At 31.4% G+C, this 15927-nt stretch overlaps 2 protein-coding genes across 4 annotated transcripts; both read right to left on the reverse strand.

The window, feature by feature from the left end:
• Positions 1 to 8091: 8091 nt before the first annotated feature.
• On the reverse strand, positions 8092 to 9195 carry LOC108460016 (expansin-A23-like). Its single transcript, XM_017759401.2, has 2 exons — positions 8944 to 9195; positions 8092 to 8846 (listed from the first exon to the last, which is right to left on the reverse strand). The coding sequence occupies exons 1-2, from the start codon at positions 9107 to 9109 to the stop codon at positions 8224 to 8226; spliced, it is 789 nt and encodes a 262-aa protein (XP_017614890.2). The 5' UTR covers positions 9110 to 9195; the 3' UTR covers positions 8092 to 8223.
• Positions 9196 to 12915: 3720 nt separating this feature from the next.
• LOC108458176 (biotin carboxyl carrier protein of acetyl-CoA carboxylase 2, chloroplastic-like) lies at positions 12916 to 15911 on the reverse strand. 3 transcript variants are annotated; one of them, XM_053027096.1, is made up of 8 exons: positions 15838 to 15898; positions 15308 to 15523; positions 14596 to 14673; positions 14356 to 14510; positions 13917 to 14241; positions 13775 to 13846; positions 13474 to 13539; positions 12916 to 13129 (listed from the first exon to the last, which is right to left on the reverse strand). In XM_053027096.1, exons 2-8 carry the CDS (start codon positions 15479 to 15481, stop codon positions 13106 to 13108), a joined length of 894 nt encoding a protein of 297 aa, XP_052883056.1. In that variant the 5' UTR covers positions 15482 to 15523; positions 15838 to 15898; the 3' UTR covers positions 12916 to 13105. The 3 variants fall into 3 exon arrangements, with proteins under 3 accessions (XP_052883056.1, XP_017612957.1, XP_017612956.1); XM_017757468.2 differs by having other exon boundaries at positions 14596 to 14652; positions 15308 to 15911; XM_017757467.2 differs by having other exon boundaries at positions 15308 to 15911.
• Positions 15912 to 15927: the final 16 nt, after the last annotated feature.

A 15927-nucleotide genomic window follows, 5' to 3' on the forward strand; every position in this document is an offset into this window, starting at 1 on the left:
CTAATTTGCAACATCAATTTCATTACACAGAAATTTATGTGTAATCAAATCTGCATTAACCAAATAGATTATCCAGTATCATCATCACACGTGTAATGGAAAAATGCATTAAACAAACTGATTGTGAATCTAGAAGTTCTTGATATTATTCACTTTAAAAGAAAATTAGGGAGAAAAGTGCTCCCAAAAAATGACTTATTTCATAGTGCCTGTGAACTTTAAAGCATCTGAAACGTACATCTGATATTGAAAATTGCAAATTGAATAGCAAAAAAATGCATTAAACAAAGTGGATGAATCCCATCCAATGAAGCAGTGCATTAAACCTATATCATTAACCTATAAGTTGAATTCTATCAATTTGTAAATAAGTAAAGAAAAATGGAATGGCATTACTCTATGTGTTCCTTGCTATTGATACAGTGGACCAAGCTATTAGTGATAATTGAATGGCAGATGCGTCGCATGTTCTTTCCTAATTTCACACTGCTTAAGAAATAGGTAATCATATGAATCCCAGTCCTCCATATTGCTTCAGTAATGCAGCCTTTTGTGTTTGTGTGCTTCCATATGAATCTTGCCCTGCCCTGATTTAATTATACGAGTTACTTTGCTTTTGATCATATTTTTATATTGCTACATTATTTCAGTTATACTATTATATGCATAAATTTTAATACAATTTCACTTCAGTAAAAATTCATTACTCTTACATCACCGGGTAAATGATTCTTTTTTTACAAATGGTCAACAACAGTAGCTGTTGTATATGAACAACATGAACATAAGATCTCATAACGTGAACAAACTGGAAAACCCTTTTCTCAAGATCTCATCATTTCCTAAACACCCAAGTAAGACACATTGTACTCATAAAAAAAATATAAATTCGAAGCTTATAAAGTAATAAAATACAACCTAACAAAGTCAATATAAACACAAAGATGACATGCATTATCCATTTTCAAAGAGACTAAAACTAAATAAAGTGTCCATATAAGTAGTAACAATACCTATAGGACATGAAATTCCAGCGGCAGCGGCGGAGAGAAGAGGCAGACGCAGACGCAGACGCAATTAAGGAAAATGAGAGAAAAGAAATTGGGTAAATAGGGGAATGAAATTGGGTTTAAGTTGGGGAAGACGTAGACGCAATTAGGGTGCAAAATCAAAAATTGTTATGGGAAAACTACTTATAGCAGAGCAAATCAAAGGGACTTCAGGGAAAACTATTTGAGGATATCTCTTTGGGGGAAATTATAAGGGATTTTTGAAATCAGGGTTTGGAAGTAAAGGGAAATTTTAGGGGATTTCTGAAACAGACGAAGTAAAGGGAAAAGTAAGCGGGGTAAACTGAACTGGGGAAATGTAAAGGGAAATTGGGGCTCCAAAAACTGACATCGTTTTCAATCTATTAATAAATATTTGTGGCATTTTTATGAAGTGCCACTAATTAGAAGGATACAAACGACGCAGTTTTTACAATTTGGTAATAGATTTTTGTGGTGTTTCTGGTGAAAACGTCGGTATTTCACACCTTTTGTGGCGTTTATAAAAGCGCCACTAATAAAAGGCTATAAAATGACGATGTTTTGAAATCTCTTTAGATGTTTTGTGGCATTTTTCTAAAAAGCGCCACTAATAACAAGGTTATAACGACGTCGTTTTGCAATCTATTAATAGATGTTTGTGGCGTTTTCTAGTGAAAACGTCGGTAATTTACACCTGTTGCGGCGTTTATAGAAGCGCCACTAATAACAAGGATGTAAACGACGCCATTTTACATTTTCTTAATAGATGTTTTGTGGCGTTTTTTGAAAAGCGCCACTAATAACAAAGCTTCAAAACGACATAGTTTAAATTATTAATACATGTTTGCGGCGTTTTTTTCTAAAACACCACTAAGTATGCAATATAAAGCCCAATAATTTTTCCTTCCTTTTTTTTCTCTTTTATTATTATTATTATTATTATTATTATTATTATTATTATTATTATTATTTACTATTAATACATGGTTAAATTTTACTTTGGTCTCTCTAATATATTTAAATTTCAGATTTATTTGCATATACTTCAATTTTTAATATGATTTAGTCTATATATTTTTATAATATTATTAATTAATCTAAATAGTTAATATTATTAATTTTTTATTAAAACATTACATGGTAATATATAATTTGAATATTTAGAGGATAGAGATTGAAATGTTGTTTCCCATTTTTATATGTTTGTGTCGTTCTTTTACATTAATATCTATATATCAATATATATCCATATGAAATTTATTCTTACAGTGTTTAGGATTTAGTATTTAAGTGTTTAAGGGTTTACTGTCTATAGTTTAAGGTTTTATGGTTTTGGATTTAGGGTTTATGGATTAAGATTTAGGGTTCATAGTTTTAAGTTTTATAATTTAGGGTCTCATGATTTAAGTTTACAGCTTTATGATTTAGGAATCTATATTTAAGGGTTTAAGGGTTTAGTACTATCTATAGTTTAGGGTTTTATGGTTTAGGATTCAAGGTTTAATATTTATGGTTTAAGGTTTATAGTTTAGGGTTTACGGTTAGAGATTTACAGTTTGAGATTTAAAGGGTTATTGATTTAAGGGGTTAGGGGTTATGGTTTAGAGAAAGCCATAACATTGATTTTAACAGCTTCGTAACTTAATTAAATGAAAACTTCTAAATAGTTTATTTATCAAAGTGTAACTTTTCATAATTAAGTAACTAAAATGAAATTAACTTTCCCATAGCTAAGTGAATGGTGTAGTTAATTTTTATTTTTTATAAACTCGGTTTCCGATATGATCAAAATAAAATCGAATTCAAAATAAAAATAAGACCTTGTTTAATTTGTTATAATTTGATCCTCTCCATATCAATCATTACTTCTTTATTTATTTTTCAATAAATAATTTGTTATAATTTTAATATTATCTCATTTACAATTATATATAAAAGATTATTTAATATATAAATTAAAAATACTAATTAATCTAAACCCTAAACCTTAATTACAATCATATACCCTAACCTTTAAACCTATAATCCCTAAACCCATAATCCCTAAACCTTAAAATAGTTTAGATCTTTAGCGGCGTTTTTGATAAAGCGCCTCTAAAACTCAATCTATTGCGGCGTTTTTCACAAAGCGCCGTTAATGTCGCTGAAGCTCAAAGCAAAATGATGACGTTCTACCTAATCTTTTAGCGGTGTTTTCGGAAAAGCGCCACTAATGGTCGACCTATGGCGGCGTTTTCCTAAAAATGCAGCTAATGATCGATCTATTATGGCGTTTTAATAAAGCGCCGCTAATGCCACTGAAGTTCAAAACAAAACGACGTCGTTTTGTTTAATTTTTTAGCGGCGTTTTTTTTTTAGGTCGACCTTTAGCAGTGTTTCTAGTAAAGTGCCACTAAAGGTCGACCTATAGCGGCGTTTTTAATAAAGCACAGCAAATGCCATTGAAGCTCAATGTAAACGTCGTCGCTCGGCTTAGTTTTTTAGCGGCGTTTTTATACAAACACCGTAATTGATCCACCTATAGCGGCGCATTCTAAAAAAGCCGCTAATACTCGATCTATTGCGGCACTTCTCAGAAAGCACTGCTAATGCTCGATATTTGGTGGCGTTTTCTACTCAAACGCCGCTAAAAACATGTCACGCCCTAATTTTCGGGAATTCGGTGAATGTTGGCATAGGTTTAATTATGTTAGTGGGAATCTAGAAGGCCCAAGCTTAAGATAGAACCCGGTAATTTTAGTTAATTTTTGTTCCATAAGAAAAAGGGAGTGAAATTATGAAATAGGGCCTATGTGAAAATATTTGAAAATGCTATAGGCTAATTTGAAGTGGCCAAATAAATAGGAGTGCAAAATAGGAGGATTTGCATGACAAACCTCCCATTTTACATGAAGTGGCCAGCCATCATGTTGTTGTAGACAATATGAGCACTTGATATCCATAATTCATGGTACAAATTGATAATGGGTTAGGTAAATGTTCCATGATAATAGATTAGGTAAATATTCCATGATAATGGGTTAGGTAAATTTTCCATGATAATGGTTTAGGTAAATGTTCCATGAAGGACATTTCATGTCTTTTGTATTAAAGAATTAAATGGATGAAATATGAAATTTTATTAAAAGAAAAAGGGGTGAAAAGAACAAAGTTTTGTCCATCTTTGTTCATCATAGCCGAAATTTAGAGAAGAGAAAAGAGAGGAGAAAGCTCTTGAATGTTCGGTCACTTGGGGAAGAAAATTGAAGGTAAGTTCATGGTAGTTTACTTCTATCTTGATGTTCATGAGTTTTTCTTGATTCTACCTTAACTCTTGAAGCATATTTTGGTTTTAGTTGTGTTGTGAGCATTTAGTCATGAATTAAAATGAAGGAAATGGTTGTTGTTTCATGTTCTTTTGATGAAAAATGGAATATAGGTGAAGTTGAGCCAAACAAATGAGCATGCATGTGCCTTAGATGCTAAAGGGAAAAATCGGCTAACATGTTATGCTTTGAAATGATGAAATGGAGATTATACTTAAGTAAAATCATATATATGTGATGATTGATTGGTGATATACATGTTTAAATAACATGCATGCAAGTTATGTGTGAAATAGTGATTTGGTAATAAATCTGCTTGGGACAGCAGCAGTAACGTGACTTTGGAAAATCACCATAAATTGTGGGAAATGAGTTAGAAGCTGCATAAATTATGTAATTAAATCTTAATGAGTCTAGTTTCAAATGGAATAAACGAGAACATATTTTGAATTCTTTACAATGAGAAATTTGATTCGTAATGAAGAGTGGTCAGATTAGTCAAACAGTGAAACATGAGAAACTTTAAGAAAAATCTGGTATTGATTGGCCATACCAAAAATTCTGAAAATTTTATGAATAGAAGATATATGAGTCTATTTTCAGGGAAAATTAACGGCACTTGATTTGGAGCTTCGTACCTCCAGTTATAAATGATTTAGTGACTGTTGCTCAGGAAGATAGCTTGCAGTGAAATTTTGATTATGTGGTAAACATTGACAAAAAAATTGTTAATGAGTTGCTTATTGATTTCTTATAAGCTTACTATGATCTGTAGGTGTGATTGGCCGAATATTGTAAGGGGTTAATACATAGTTCGTATTTGAATAGTTAGATTAACGTGTTAGTAATCCAATTGTAGGCAGTTCGTGTGTGGATCTCGTCAGCATATCGTCGCAAACAGGTGTGTAACTGACACCCTCTCATAGACAAAATTGGCAAAAGCCGGAAAGCCGAAATGCCAAAAAGTCAGTATTTTAGGAATTTTCGAGTGTGCGAATGCTCGTAAGATAGTTGGGTTTGTATATTTGGTAATCTAAAGTAATAAACTGCAGTACGCGCGATTTCGTATATTTTGATAATTTGGGCTTAATGGGCCAAAGATCGGGTTCATGGGTCAACGGGCCCAATTCAGTAAGTATGCCCGGTAAGTGTTTTGATAGGACGTAAATAGTTAGGATATGCATGAAAACCCTAAAAGTAGCTAAATTACTATAATACCCCTATGTATGGAAAATTACTGTTGTACCCCTAGGTGCAAAATTACCGTTATACCCCTAGGGTTAATTTTGACTGAAAAGCATGACGATCTGATTCTGTATGATGTATTCCATGATTATATATCTGTTGCATGGGGACATGGGTTATATTATGGAGGAAGCGTCCTGGTGGCTATGCCACAATTATCTGATCTGGTGGCTCTGCCACATATATCTGTTCTGGTGGCTATGCCACGATTATCTGATCTGGTGGCTCTGCCACATATATCTGTTCTGGTGGGTCTGCCACAATATCTGTATCTGGTGACTTCGTCACAATATCTGGCAGCCTCACTGCGATTTCTGTGGTGTGTAGCGGTTGGGTGGGTCAAGTAGTCTCCCTACATGGTGTAAGACTGGTACGGGGGTGTTATGGATGAATCTGGGTTGGGTTTCTGCATAAACATGTAATATCTGTTCTGTTCTGTTATAGGCCTATGGGCTTTATTTTGAATTCTGTTCTGGGTTAAGGCCAACTTATTCTATTTCTGTGGTTTGAGCTGATATAGGCTATGGTTGGGTTAATTTACACACTGAGTTTCCCCAAACTCACCCCTTTTATTTTCATCCACACAGGTAATCCCCAACCATAGTGGGCTTGGAGCTGTGAGGGAATTCGGAGTGGCCACCCATTCTGACAGTTTGATTTTCTTCTAGTGAACTGGACATCCTTTTATTTACGTTTGAAGTTTTGGGTTTTTAAATGTAATAAGGCCACTTAATTATTTTTGATGGTTTTTATATGTTTTATTAAGATAGGTAATATTTATATTTAACTGTTGAAATTGGATAGCTTTAGGACGCGTTTTCAAAAACAGTAATTGATTTCAAAATAACACAAAAACAAGCAAAGCTTCCGCAATGAAGATATTTTCCAAAATTAATCACTTTTCCTAAAAAAGACTTAATCAAATCGGTTTCCTAGAAATATACATGACGTTAAGGTATGGCAATGGCGGTTTGCATGTCTAGGATTGGATCCGAAGGGAGTTTGGTACTTAAGCAGTCCGATGGACTCACCTCCTCTTTTCAAGTTTCCTACCTGGTACACAGCTTCCATTCACTTTAACCTATAATGAAATCATCTTTTAAAACACTCAGTAAGTTTTCTTTCTGGATCGAAAATGTTTTGAATGCTTTGATGTGGCATGTCGGATCCGGCCATAACGTCTGGGCCGGGTTTGGGGTGTTACAAAACATGTTTTGCTGTAGTGTCCTTATGGACGGAAAATGTACCACACTATCCATTAGTACTCACCCCACAAAACATAACCTATAATCTTCCTCTACCACTTCTGTATACCTTTGAAATTGTAGTGATACCTTTTCTTCATCAACGATATTAAGATTCGCCAAATCCTCCTCCATTATCACAAAACTCTATTAACGCACCCCAGATTTCACCCTAACCGAAAAAAAAACAAAAATCCTAGGAAAAAGAAAAGAAACGTGTTATCTTAACATAGAGAGGAACAAACATGTTATACTAGAATGAATATTAAAATGATATTATTGAAATGAGTAACCATAAATTTTTTTAAATATCATGTACCATAATATGTACATGGAAAATACCTTGATGATAAAAAAATTAGAATGAATCTTAAGTAAACATTATAAAATTCAAACTTAAATCAGATAAAATCTATATTAATTGAATACTAATCAAGATTAATTCAAATTAAAAATATATTTATCTTAAATTCAAATCATTTCAATTAAGAGATAACTCAAGCTTTAAATTAATTTGGTTTAAGTCGGACCCAACTCATCCTCAGCTTTTGTTGGGAACGACTTGAAAGGCCGAAGGTTAGGTTGGCTAAAGCTTTGAAACTAATGCATTGCAATGGTCCAATGTTAGACCGTATGATTGAGCCCCTTTAATAAAAATGCTACAATTTAAGCACATTCCATAAATTCTATGAATTTCTTTCTATTTATTTTTTTATTATGTTTACTTTTAAAAATTAATTTCTGGTTGGTAACTCAGAATTTATTGCAGTAAAACATTTTAGTTCTACTTGATACCACAATGTATCCATTTTTTTTACTACACTCACTCTATTCATGGAGTGTAAAATTTTCACTAATAACATAACAAATAAATTTTTTAAATTTATTTTATTCCATTTGTATTAATTTTTAATGAAAAACATATTTTGTTTTATATTTCTTTAATGTAAAAAAAAACTTGATTTTAATTAAATTAAGAAGGAACATAAATACAGTTGAGATTTACTTTTTGAATTCAATCAATTTAGTTTATATTGACGACAAAACACTTGATATCAAGTATTCAGAAACTAAAATAGTCAAGTTACATACAGGTGGAAAGCCATTAAGACTTTACCTAATGTAATAATTAGTGTAATAATATGATATTTTGTATAACCACACAAAACCTTAATCTTGTGTAATTGCATGTAAGTTGTAAGAAAACAAATGTTAGACTAAACATTTTAATAACATGTCAATGAAACAGGATAATTTTGCGCAACATTTTCTCAAAATTTGCAATTATGTTTATTAAATTTCTTGTTCCATATAAAACAAACATGCACGCTTAAGGGCATGCACCAATCAAAACCCTAAACTGTAAAGTACCTTAAAAAAAAAAAAAAAAAGGTTGTCCTAGAAATTCGTTTTCCCATCAAATACTTGATTAAACTGCCAATTAGCTGGCACAACGTTATCGAACTTGATCATTTTCCCGTCACTAGTAGTCACCTGAAACGATAAACTTTGCCCCACTAAATTCGCTCCCGTCTGCCAATTCACACCCCAATTGCGACTCATCTGCAACCACGACCCGGTACTCGACCCTTTGATTTTAACATCCTTAACATCACCAGCTCCTCCTACGTTGTACAACAACACCAATGTCCAGTAAGGGTTTCCCTTAATCTGGAACTGAACCCCACCTTTCTTGTAGCACAAGACACGACGGTACTTGACCGGGATGATCCCGGCTTTGTAATACGCTAGCTTAGTGAACATCGGCTTTGATAGATCAAAGTGTTTTAATGGTGGATTGCACCAGTTCCCCTCCGATTTCGAGTAATTGGGAGGACAAAAGTTGGTTGCGGTCACTATGATAGAGCCGGCTTTCGGATAACACCATTGAGGGTCATTGAAACACTTGATCTCGAAACAAGCCCCGCAGGTGAGACCATTGTTGAACAATGCTGTGCTTAGTGCTGTCGTCTGGAGTCCATACCCTTGCTTGAATAGATCACCATATCCGCAAGCTCCCTCTACAATAACCAAACACGGTCTCAAGATTTGAATCTCGACATACGCAATGCAAAGCATAAAATGTTGCAATAACTAAAACACAATATATGTACTTACGCATGGTGTCACCACCACTCATATCACCATAAAATGTTGCATGGGCATCATACCAGTTTGAGTCAATCATTTGATTACCCATAAGCATATGCCTATTGGCCGCCATGGACGAAGTCAAATGAACTGTAACCATAAGTAATGAAAAGAAAAGCTTCAGGGTAGCCATTGCTGCAAAAAGATTATTATTGTTTTGATGAAAATCTGGGGCCAAGAACTGACATATAAATATAGGTCAAAAGGAATTATAGAAGGAAAGGAAATTTATAAATTATGAGACTTTAATTTCACCCGTTTAAGCCCAAACGATGGTTTTGGTTAATTACAGCAAAACTAATGCAAAGGAATTAAGAAATTATGGAAAATAATTTAATGTTTTTTATGAATTTGGAAACAAACAGCCCAGTTTTTTTCTTCTACTATGTTTCCGTTACGTTATTCGCTAATTACCTGAGAAAGGGATTAACTCAATGTCACCCCCCAAATTAAATCTATTAATTATTTAATTAAGGATTTCGTTACTAACTGATATGATTTTGTAACATTTTTTTAGAGTTTAATTCATTAGCCCTTTACTTAATTTTTTTTTCTTTTTTAGCCCTTAAATTTGTATTGTTTGTTAAACCGCTTAAAAATAGATGGAAAAGTTAAACGTTTGTTAGCTTTGCTGACATGGCATACAAATGGACTGCCACCTGTTGTCACATTAGTAATTAATATTTTTTAAAAAATTTATAATTTTTTTATGCTTTATTATTATTTTTTATTTTAAAAGCAATCTTTATAATATTTTTGAATTTTTAAAATTTTAAAAAACTAATTAATTGTTTGCATGGTATCTATATGACAATCCACGTGTATGTCACATCAATAAAGTCAATAAATGTTAATTTTTCCATCCATTTTGGGGTGATTTGACAAACAACACAAATTTAAGAGCTAAAAAATATAAAAAATAAATAAAAGGCTAAAATAATTTTTTTATAAAGTTGGAGGCCAAAAAGTTATTATGCCAAAAAACCAAATTAGTTATGAGCTACAAGTACAAATACAAATACAAATTCAATAAAGTATAATGTAAAATCAAATTAATAAAAATACAATAAAATATAAATTAGACAAAACCTACATATGACATACATATATGGTAGGATGAAGACCACATATCACAATTACGCATAATATGGTACTAAAACTTGGATACTAAAAATTCAAAACCTCCACCTTAATCAACAAGCCTTGCGTCAATTGCATGACACTGGTTAAGATTAATTAAATTACTATTTATAACAATATTTTATATAAAATATAAATAGCTAATAAAACATAAACATCTAATAAAGTCTGGTTAATTACTATAGGTGTGTTACCTTTTAAAATTCATTTTATCAAATTTATTTATATAAAAATTTTATTAAATTTACTTAGTCATTTTTATTATTTTTATATAATTTTATATATAATTGTGTTTCTATGCAACCATAAAGTGTGGTGTGGTGGTTGTTCATCTTATTTCTAAATAAAGTGGTCTGGGTTTAATCCTTTCTTATAAGAATAAAACACATTTTATAATTAGTCGTTTAGAAAAGCTTCAGAAATTTCAAAATCAAAAGTTTTGCATTCATTTTTCTTTAAATTTTTATTTTAAATTATGTCACATGAGATTTAACATCTCAAATTAACAATTTTTGTAACGAAAGGACTTTGTTGATATAACATTGATAATTTAAAGATGTAATTAGAATGTTTTAAAGTTTAAGAACTAATTTAAAATAAGAATCATAATTTAGGAGTGTTTGATGCAATTAACTATATTTTATCTTTCATGAATTCTCATACACTCAAAATATAATTAAATAAAAAATTAACTTAAATATTCGTTAGGAATGAGAATAATTTACGTAATAAAACGGATTTTAATATACCAAAAGGAATTAAAAGATTTTAAGAAATTATCCCAAGAGTTATGGAAAATAATCAACGAAAACGTTTATGTTTTGAAGAAGAGTCGATGAGATATTGAGATGTCAAGCAAGTCCGGTTCTCAAAATTTTCCATTATCTTCTCCAAATTTTATTTTTTTATTTAATATTTAAATTAAGTGAATAGATTTGTTCAATAATGAGGTTATTTATTTGAGTTTGAAAGTTTTAATTGTTTAAAAGAGTTTAGATAAAAATATTATTTTCTAAAAATAAACTTGATATGGGACGAGTCACTCGCTAGGTCTGAAGGCTCCTTAAAAAGTGGGAGGGTATAGATAAAATATAGACCCAAAAAATAGGCTTGGATAAAAAACAAGACTCGTTTTCTAAATAGGTCGTGCCCCGGGTAAGATCTTTTTTGGACCAGGCTTGGCCCGACCCGGCCGAAATTTGTCTAAGTTTTTTCGATGCTATCTGTTTCATTTTGATGTTATTTTGCTATTATATTCCTACTATTTTGTTGTTATTGTTTGAATATTGTATAACTCTTATTTTATTATTAATTTTGCTACTATTTTAGAGGCATTTGTTTGTTAAGTTACAACTATCTTAGTGTTATTCAAGTATAAATACTTTTTAATGTATTTTCAATTCGTTGGGAAACATTTATTTTAATGTTTTTAGTGTATTTATGTATTATATTTTTAAATTTATTTATATATAAAAATAATATAAAAAATTAACACGGGTAGGTTGGGATAGGGTTTAACATTTTGTATTTGTATCGATTTGAACAAAATTTTAGGCATATTTTTTGGTAGGGTCAAGCCGAACTCAAGATTAAAAAATATGTCTAGAATTTTACATTAGCCCAACTTGAACCCAGCCTATGTTCAGGTCTACCTAAAAGTAAACTTATGACAAAAAGGACCATTTAAAATATAAGTTAAGCTCCAATTTTAATATTCAAAGTCTAAGTGAATTTTACCTGTTTTTCAAATTTATAAAATGTTGAATATGAAAATTAAATAGATTATTATAATGTATACATTATTTTTAATTTTTGTTTTGTTTTGTTTAATTAAGATAAATAAAGTGGTATCGATACAATGTATATTATAATAATTTTCATTAACCCTTAAATAAAAAATTTAAACGTATTTAAATTCATGTTAATTGAACCAAAACGAAAATATCAATTCAATTATTTGAAGTAATAAAAAAACAGATAAAATCGTTATATTAAGAACGGTATAAATATAATTGTCATTTGAAATTTTTATAAAAAATTATTATTTAATAAACAATCTTCAACTTTATAAACTACCCACTTGTAATTCAAAATTCTAATTAAATTATTTTATTTTTGATAAAATTTAAACTATTTGTTGTTTCTCAATTCTGACTATAAAAAGCCCAATTTCTATCATAATAATAAATATTATTCAAAAATAAATTCATATAAAATATATAATTTTTCATCCTAAGATTTATAAAGAATAAGTAAAATGATATCAATCCGACCTTAGCTCAGTTGGTAGAGCGGAGAACTGTAGTGGTTTATCTTATAGCAATCCTTAGGTCGCTGGTTCGAATCCCTCCTTGGTCACTAACTTTTAAAAATTACTTAATAGCCACTAATTTTTAAAAACTATAATATTATTAGGTTGTTACATTATGGTCACAGTTGAATTCCATCATCCCTTAATGAAATAATAATAATAATAAGATTACACGATAATTTAAAGAGTTAATAAATAATTTGATTCTTAAATTATAGTTAAAATATTATTTTAGTACTTCTAAAATTTTTCTTAAGAATAATTCTAAAACAATTCAAAAAATTGTAAAGTCTTATAATTATAATTATAATTTGAATTAATTTAATATATTTGAAATAGGTGATTTTTAATTATGGGGTATGGAAATATTCAAATTCATTATCGAAATAAAATATTGAGATATTCAATATTAAAACCAAAGATACTTATGTTTCTCAACAATATAGTCTTTAAAATCCAAACTTGCAAGGTAATTGGAGATAGTGATATTATATTTCTATAAAAGAGGAAAATGCAATGGAATAAATATAAGGGTAAACGTCCAAAATCTAAGACAGAAACCCCAAAGAAGTGTTGCAGAGCATAGCACAGTACACCACCTTTATTATTTATGAAAACATTACAGAGTAGTAAATCAAAACATAGTTTGTAACCTCGGAACCCACTCTCCTCCTTTATTCACCCCCCTATTACAAATAGAGGCTGCAAGCAAAATCAATCACAACCAAATTTCTTAGCCAAACCAACAAATCAAATCTCCCATTTATTCAGTTTTTAAATGTATTCATCAGATAGTTCAGTTTTTAAACTTCACATATGAGTATTATAAAATATTAAAAAATTAATATTTTTTTTTTCAAAAAAACACATGGCAATATTTTTTAAGACTGCTTGCACTGCCAGTCTACCAAATACTAATCATTCATTTTTTTCCGGTTAATTCCGTTAGTTTGGTCGGTTTTATATGTTTGAAAAATATTTTTAAGCCAGTCAAATATTCACTCCTAAAATCTAGGACATAAAGAGAGTCAGGGATAAGAGGTTACCATGTCTACACTAACTGGTTTTCCATCCTCTACCAATATCTCCGTAACGGTTCCGGATTGATCAGCCTGCGAAGTTGAAAAATTAACAACATAAGGAAGATATGACTGTGTAACTAATCAATTCGAGAGTGAGTTCGAAAAATTGAGAACCGTTGACTATTAAGTTAAGAACACTAATAAAGAAAAATGATTGTAATACTTTCAAAAACTGGTAATCTATCTGCATGATTAATTTTAATTAAATTTGTTCAAACGGTCAAGGGATGCATTATGTTAAGGAAATACGAGGACAAGAACTTACTTCGATTTCGTTCATTAGTTTCATTGCCTCGATGATGCACACAACTTGGCCTTTCTGTACTTTATCTCCCACCTGAAACACCATTTAGGAGTATTACAATCTTTGCACATTAGCAGAAACTATGGAAACTGCAGACACTTACCTTAACAAATGGTGGTTCACCCGGTGCAGGGCTCCTGTAGAACGTTCCAGCCATGGGGCATTTAAGGGGCGGATGAGAAGAACCAACCGCTTTAGCAGGGGGAGGTGACGAAGGTGCTGCTGCTGGAGGGGCTGGGTTAGCAGGAGCAGGAGCTGCTACTGGGGCTGCTGGAGCTGGGGTTTGAAACGTCGGTTGAGGCATGTACTGCTGCATGACAATTGGAGATGCTGATTCCAGCTGCTGCAAAGCTTCCTTCTTTCTTATGACAAGCTCACAATCCGATTGCTTCAGTTGCAGCTCCGTAATATCTCGTGAATCAACAAGTCTACTCATCAAAAGTAAAATAAAAATCAATTATGAAATTGATTATTCTTGTCAAACACACATTTACACAAGTCTACTCACAAACACAAAAGCGAAAACGATTCAATCAACTTACTTTACAAGGTCTGAAACTTGCGCCATGAATTCTGAAATTGCCGCAGCATCTGGAATAGCCTTCTCTGCGGATTTTTTATCATCTTCCTCAGGCAATGCAACTTTAGGTTTCATGTCAACAACCGCTACAGAATTCGATGATTTCTCTGCAGCAACCTTAATTTTTACAAAGCGGGTTAAATAGACGTGGATAAGATCTCGTCTAAAATATTAAATTTCAACTTCACTGTGAAAAACACACCTCGTTAAGCTGCGTATGGCTTGCGAAGACTGTAGTTTGCTTCCCATCATTAGGCCACTGCAAACGACAGCCAGATACCTAATCAACCAATGAATTAAACAATTTACTAAAACGAACTGCGAATCGCCACTAATGATCATACGAACCGGTTATGCAATATGATTTTCGTAGACACGTTGATTGCAAAGAAGAAATATATGTATAAGAAGCCATGATTTTAGACAATGCACATAAAGAAGCCTAGAAAATGGTCTCCGTAATTCAAGAAAGAAAACAAAAATCAGAATATGAATTACCATTATGTATAAGAACTATGATCAAATATACTACTTCTTTCTTAATTCAGTAAAAATAATACATCAAAATACCACCAAAAAAAGTATCTAAATTATCGAGGTCTTCAATACTTGAACTCATCTATCTATATAAGCAATACTTCCAATTTTAAATATTGAAATTTCAAAAAATAATTTCAATCTTAAAACAGAATACACAAAGATAATTCATAAGATATGCTGAAAATTTTGGCAAAAAAAAGCATTTTTTCTTTCTGTGTAGTAATAATTTATTCAACCATTGTTTCATAATAAAACTACAAAATTCAGATCCCTAAGCATAACCAGTAAAATATAATAAAAAAACCCATAAACTCAAGTCCCGTTCTCATTCAAAGAATTAAAAGCAAAAACAAAAAAGTATGAAAGTAACCAACCTGAGATGCTGAAAATGCAGGTACGCGGATTGAAGATCCAAATGACAAGCAAGATTTGGAGTTGAAATTTGAAGTTGGAGGAAGAGACAAAGAACCCTTGTGAGTTTGGGTTTGCTGGTTTGTTTTCGAAAAAGAAGAGATCTTGGGGCATGGAAAAGAGAGTGAAGAAGCCATTTTTATTGTGGTTTAAAGCAAACCAGAACTGGCTTCAGCTCTCTATATATAAACAAGAAGGTAAGAAAGATATAAAAAGAAGAAGAAGAAGAAGAAGAAGAAGAAGAAGAAGAAGAAGAAGGCGATGAAATTTAAGAAATGGGAGAGAAATCTGAGGAAAAACCAAACAAAAAAACAACCCAAAGAAGGACTAAGCAAGAAATATTGTTTTCCTTTATATAAATAAAGAAAATGCAGGTTTATAGTAAAAATGAAGAGAAAAAGTGGAGTGCTATTATTTGTTTATTGATAGTTCGATAATAACGAAGAAGAGAAGGAAAAAGGAAGAATCATGAAATGTGATGGTTTTAACTAACCTCAACTACGTTCACAACCCTACCACGCCGTCTGTCACCTTCTGTCTTCTCCTCTTCTTTTTCTTTTAATTTTAATATATGCTTTAATAA

Source organism: Gossypium arboreum, chromosome 4, assembly GCF_025698485.1.
Source record: "Gossypium arboreum isolate Shixiya-1 chromosome 4, ASM2569848v2, whole genome shotgun sequence".
Taxonomy (NCBI): domain Eukaryota; kingdom Viridiplantae; phylum Streptophyta; class Magnoliopsida; order Malvales; family Malvaceae; genus Gossypium; species Gossypium arboreum.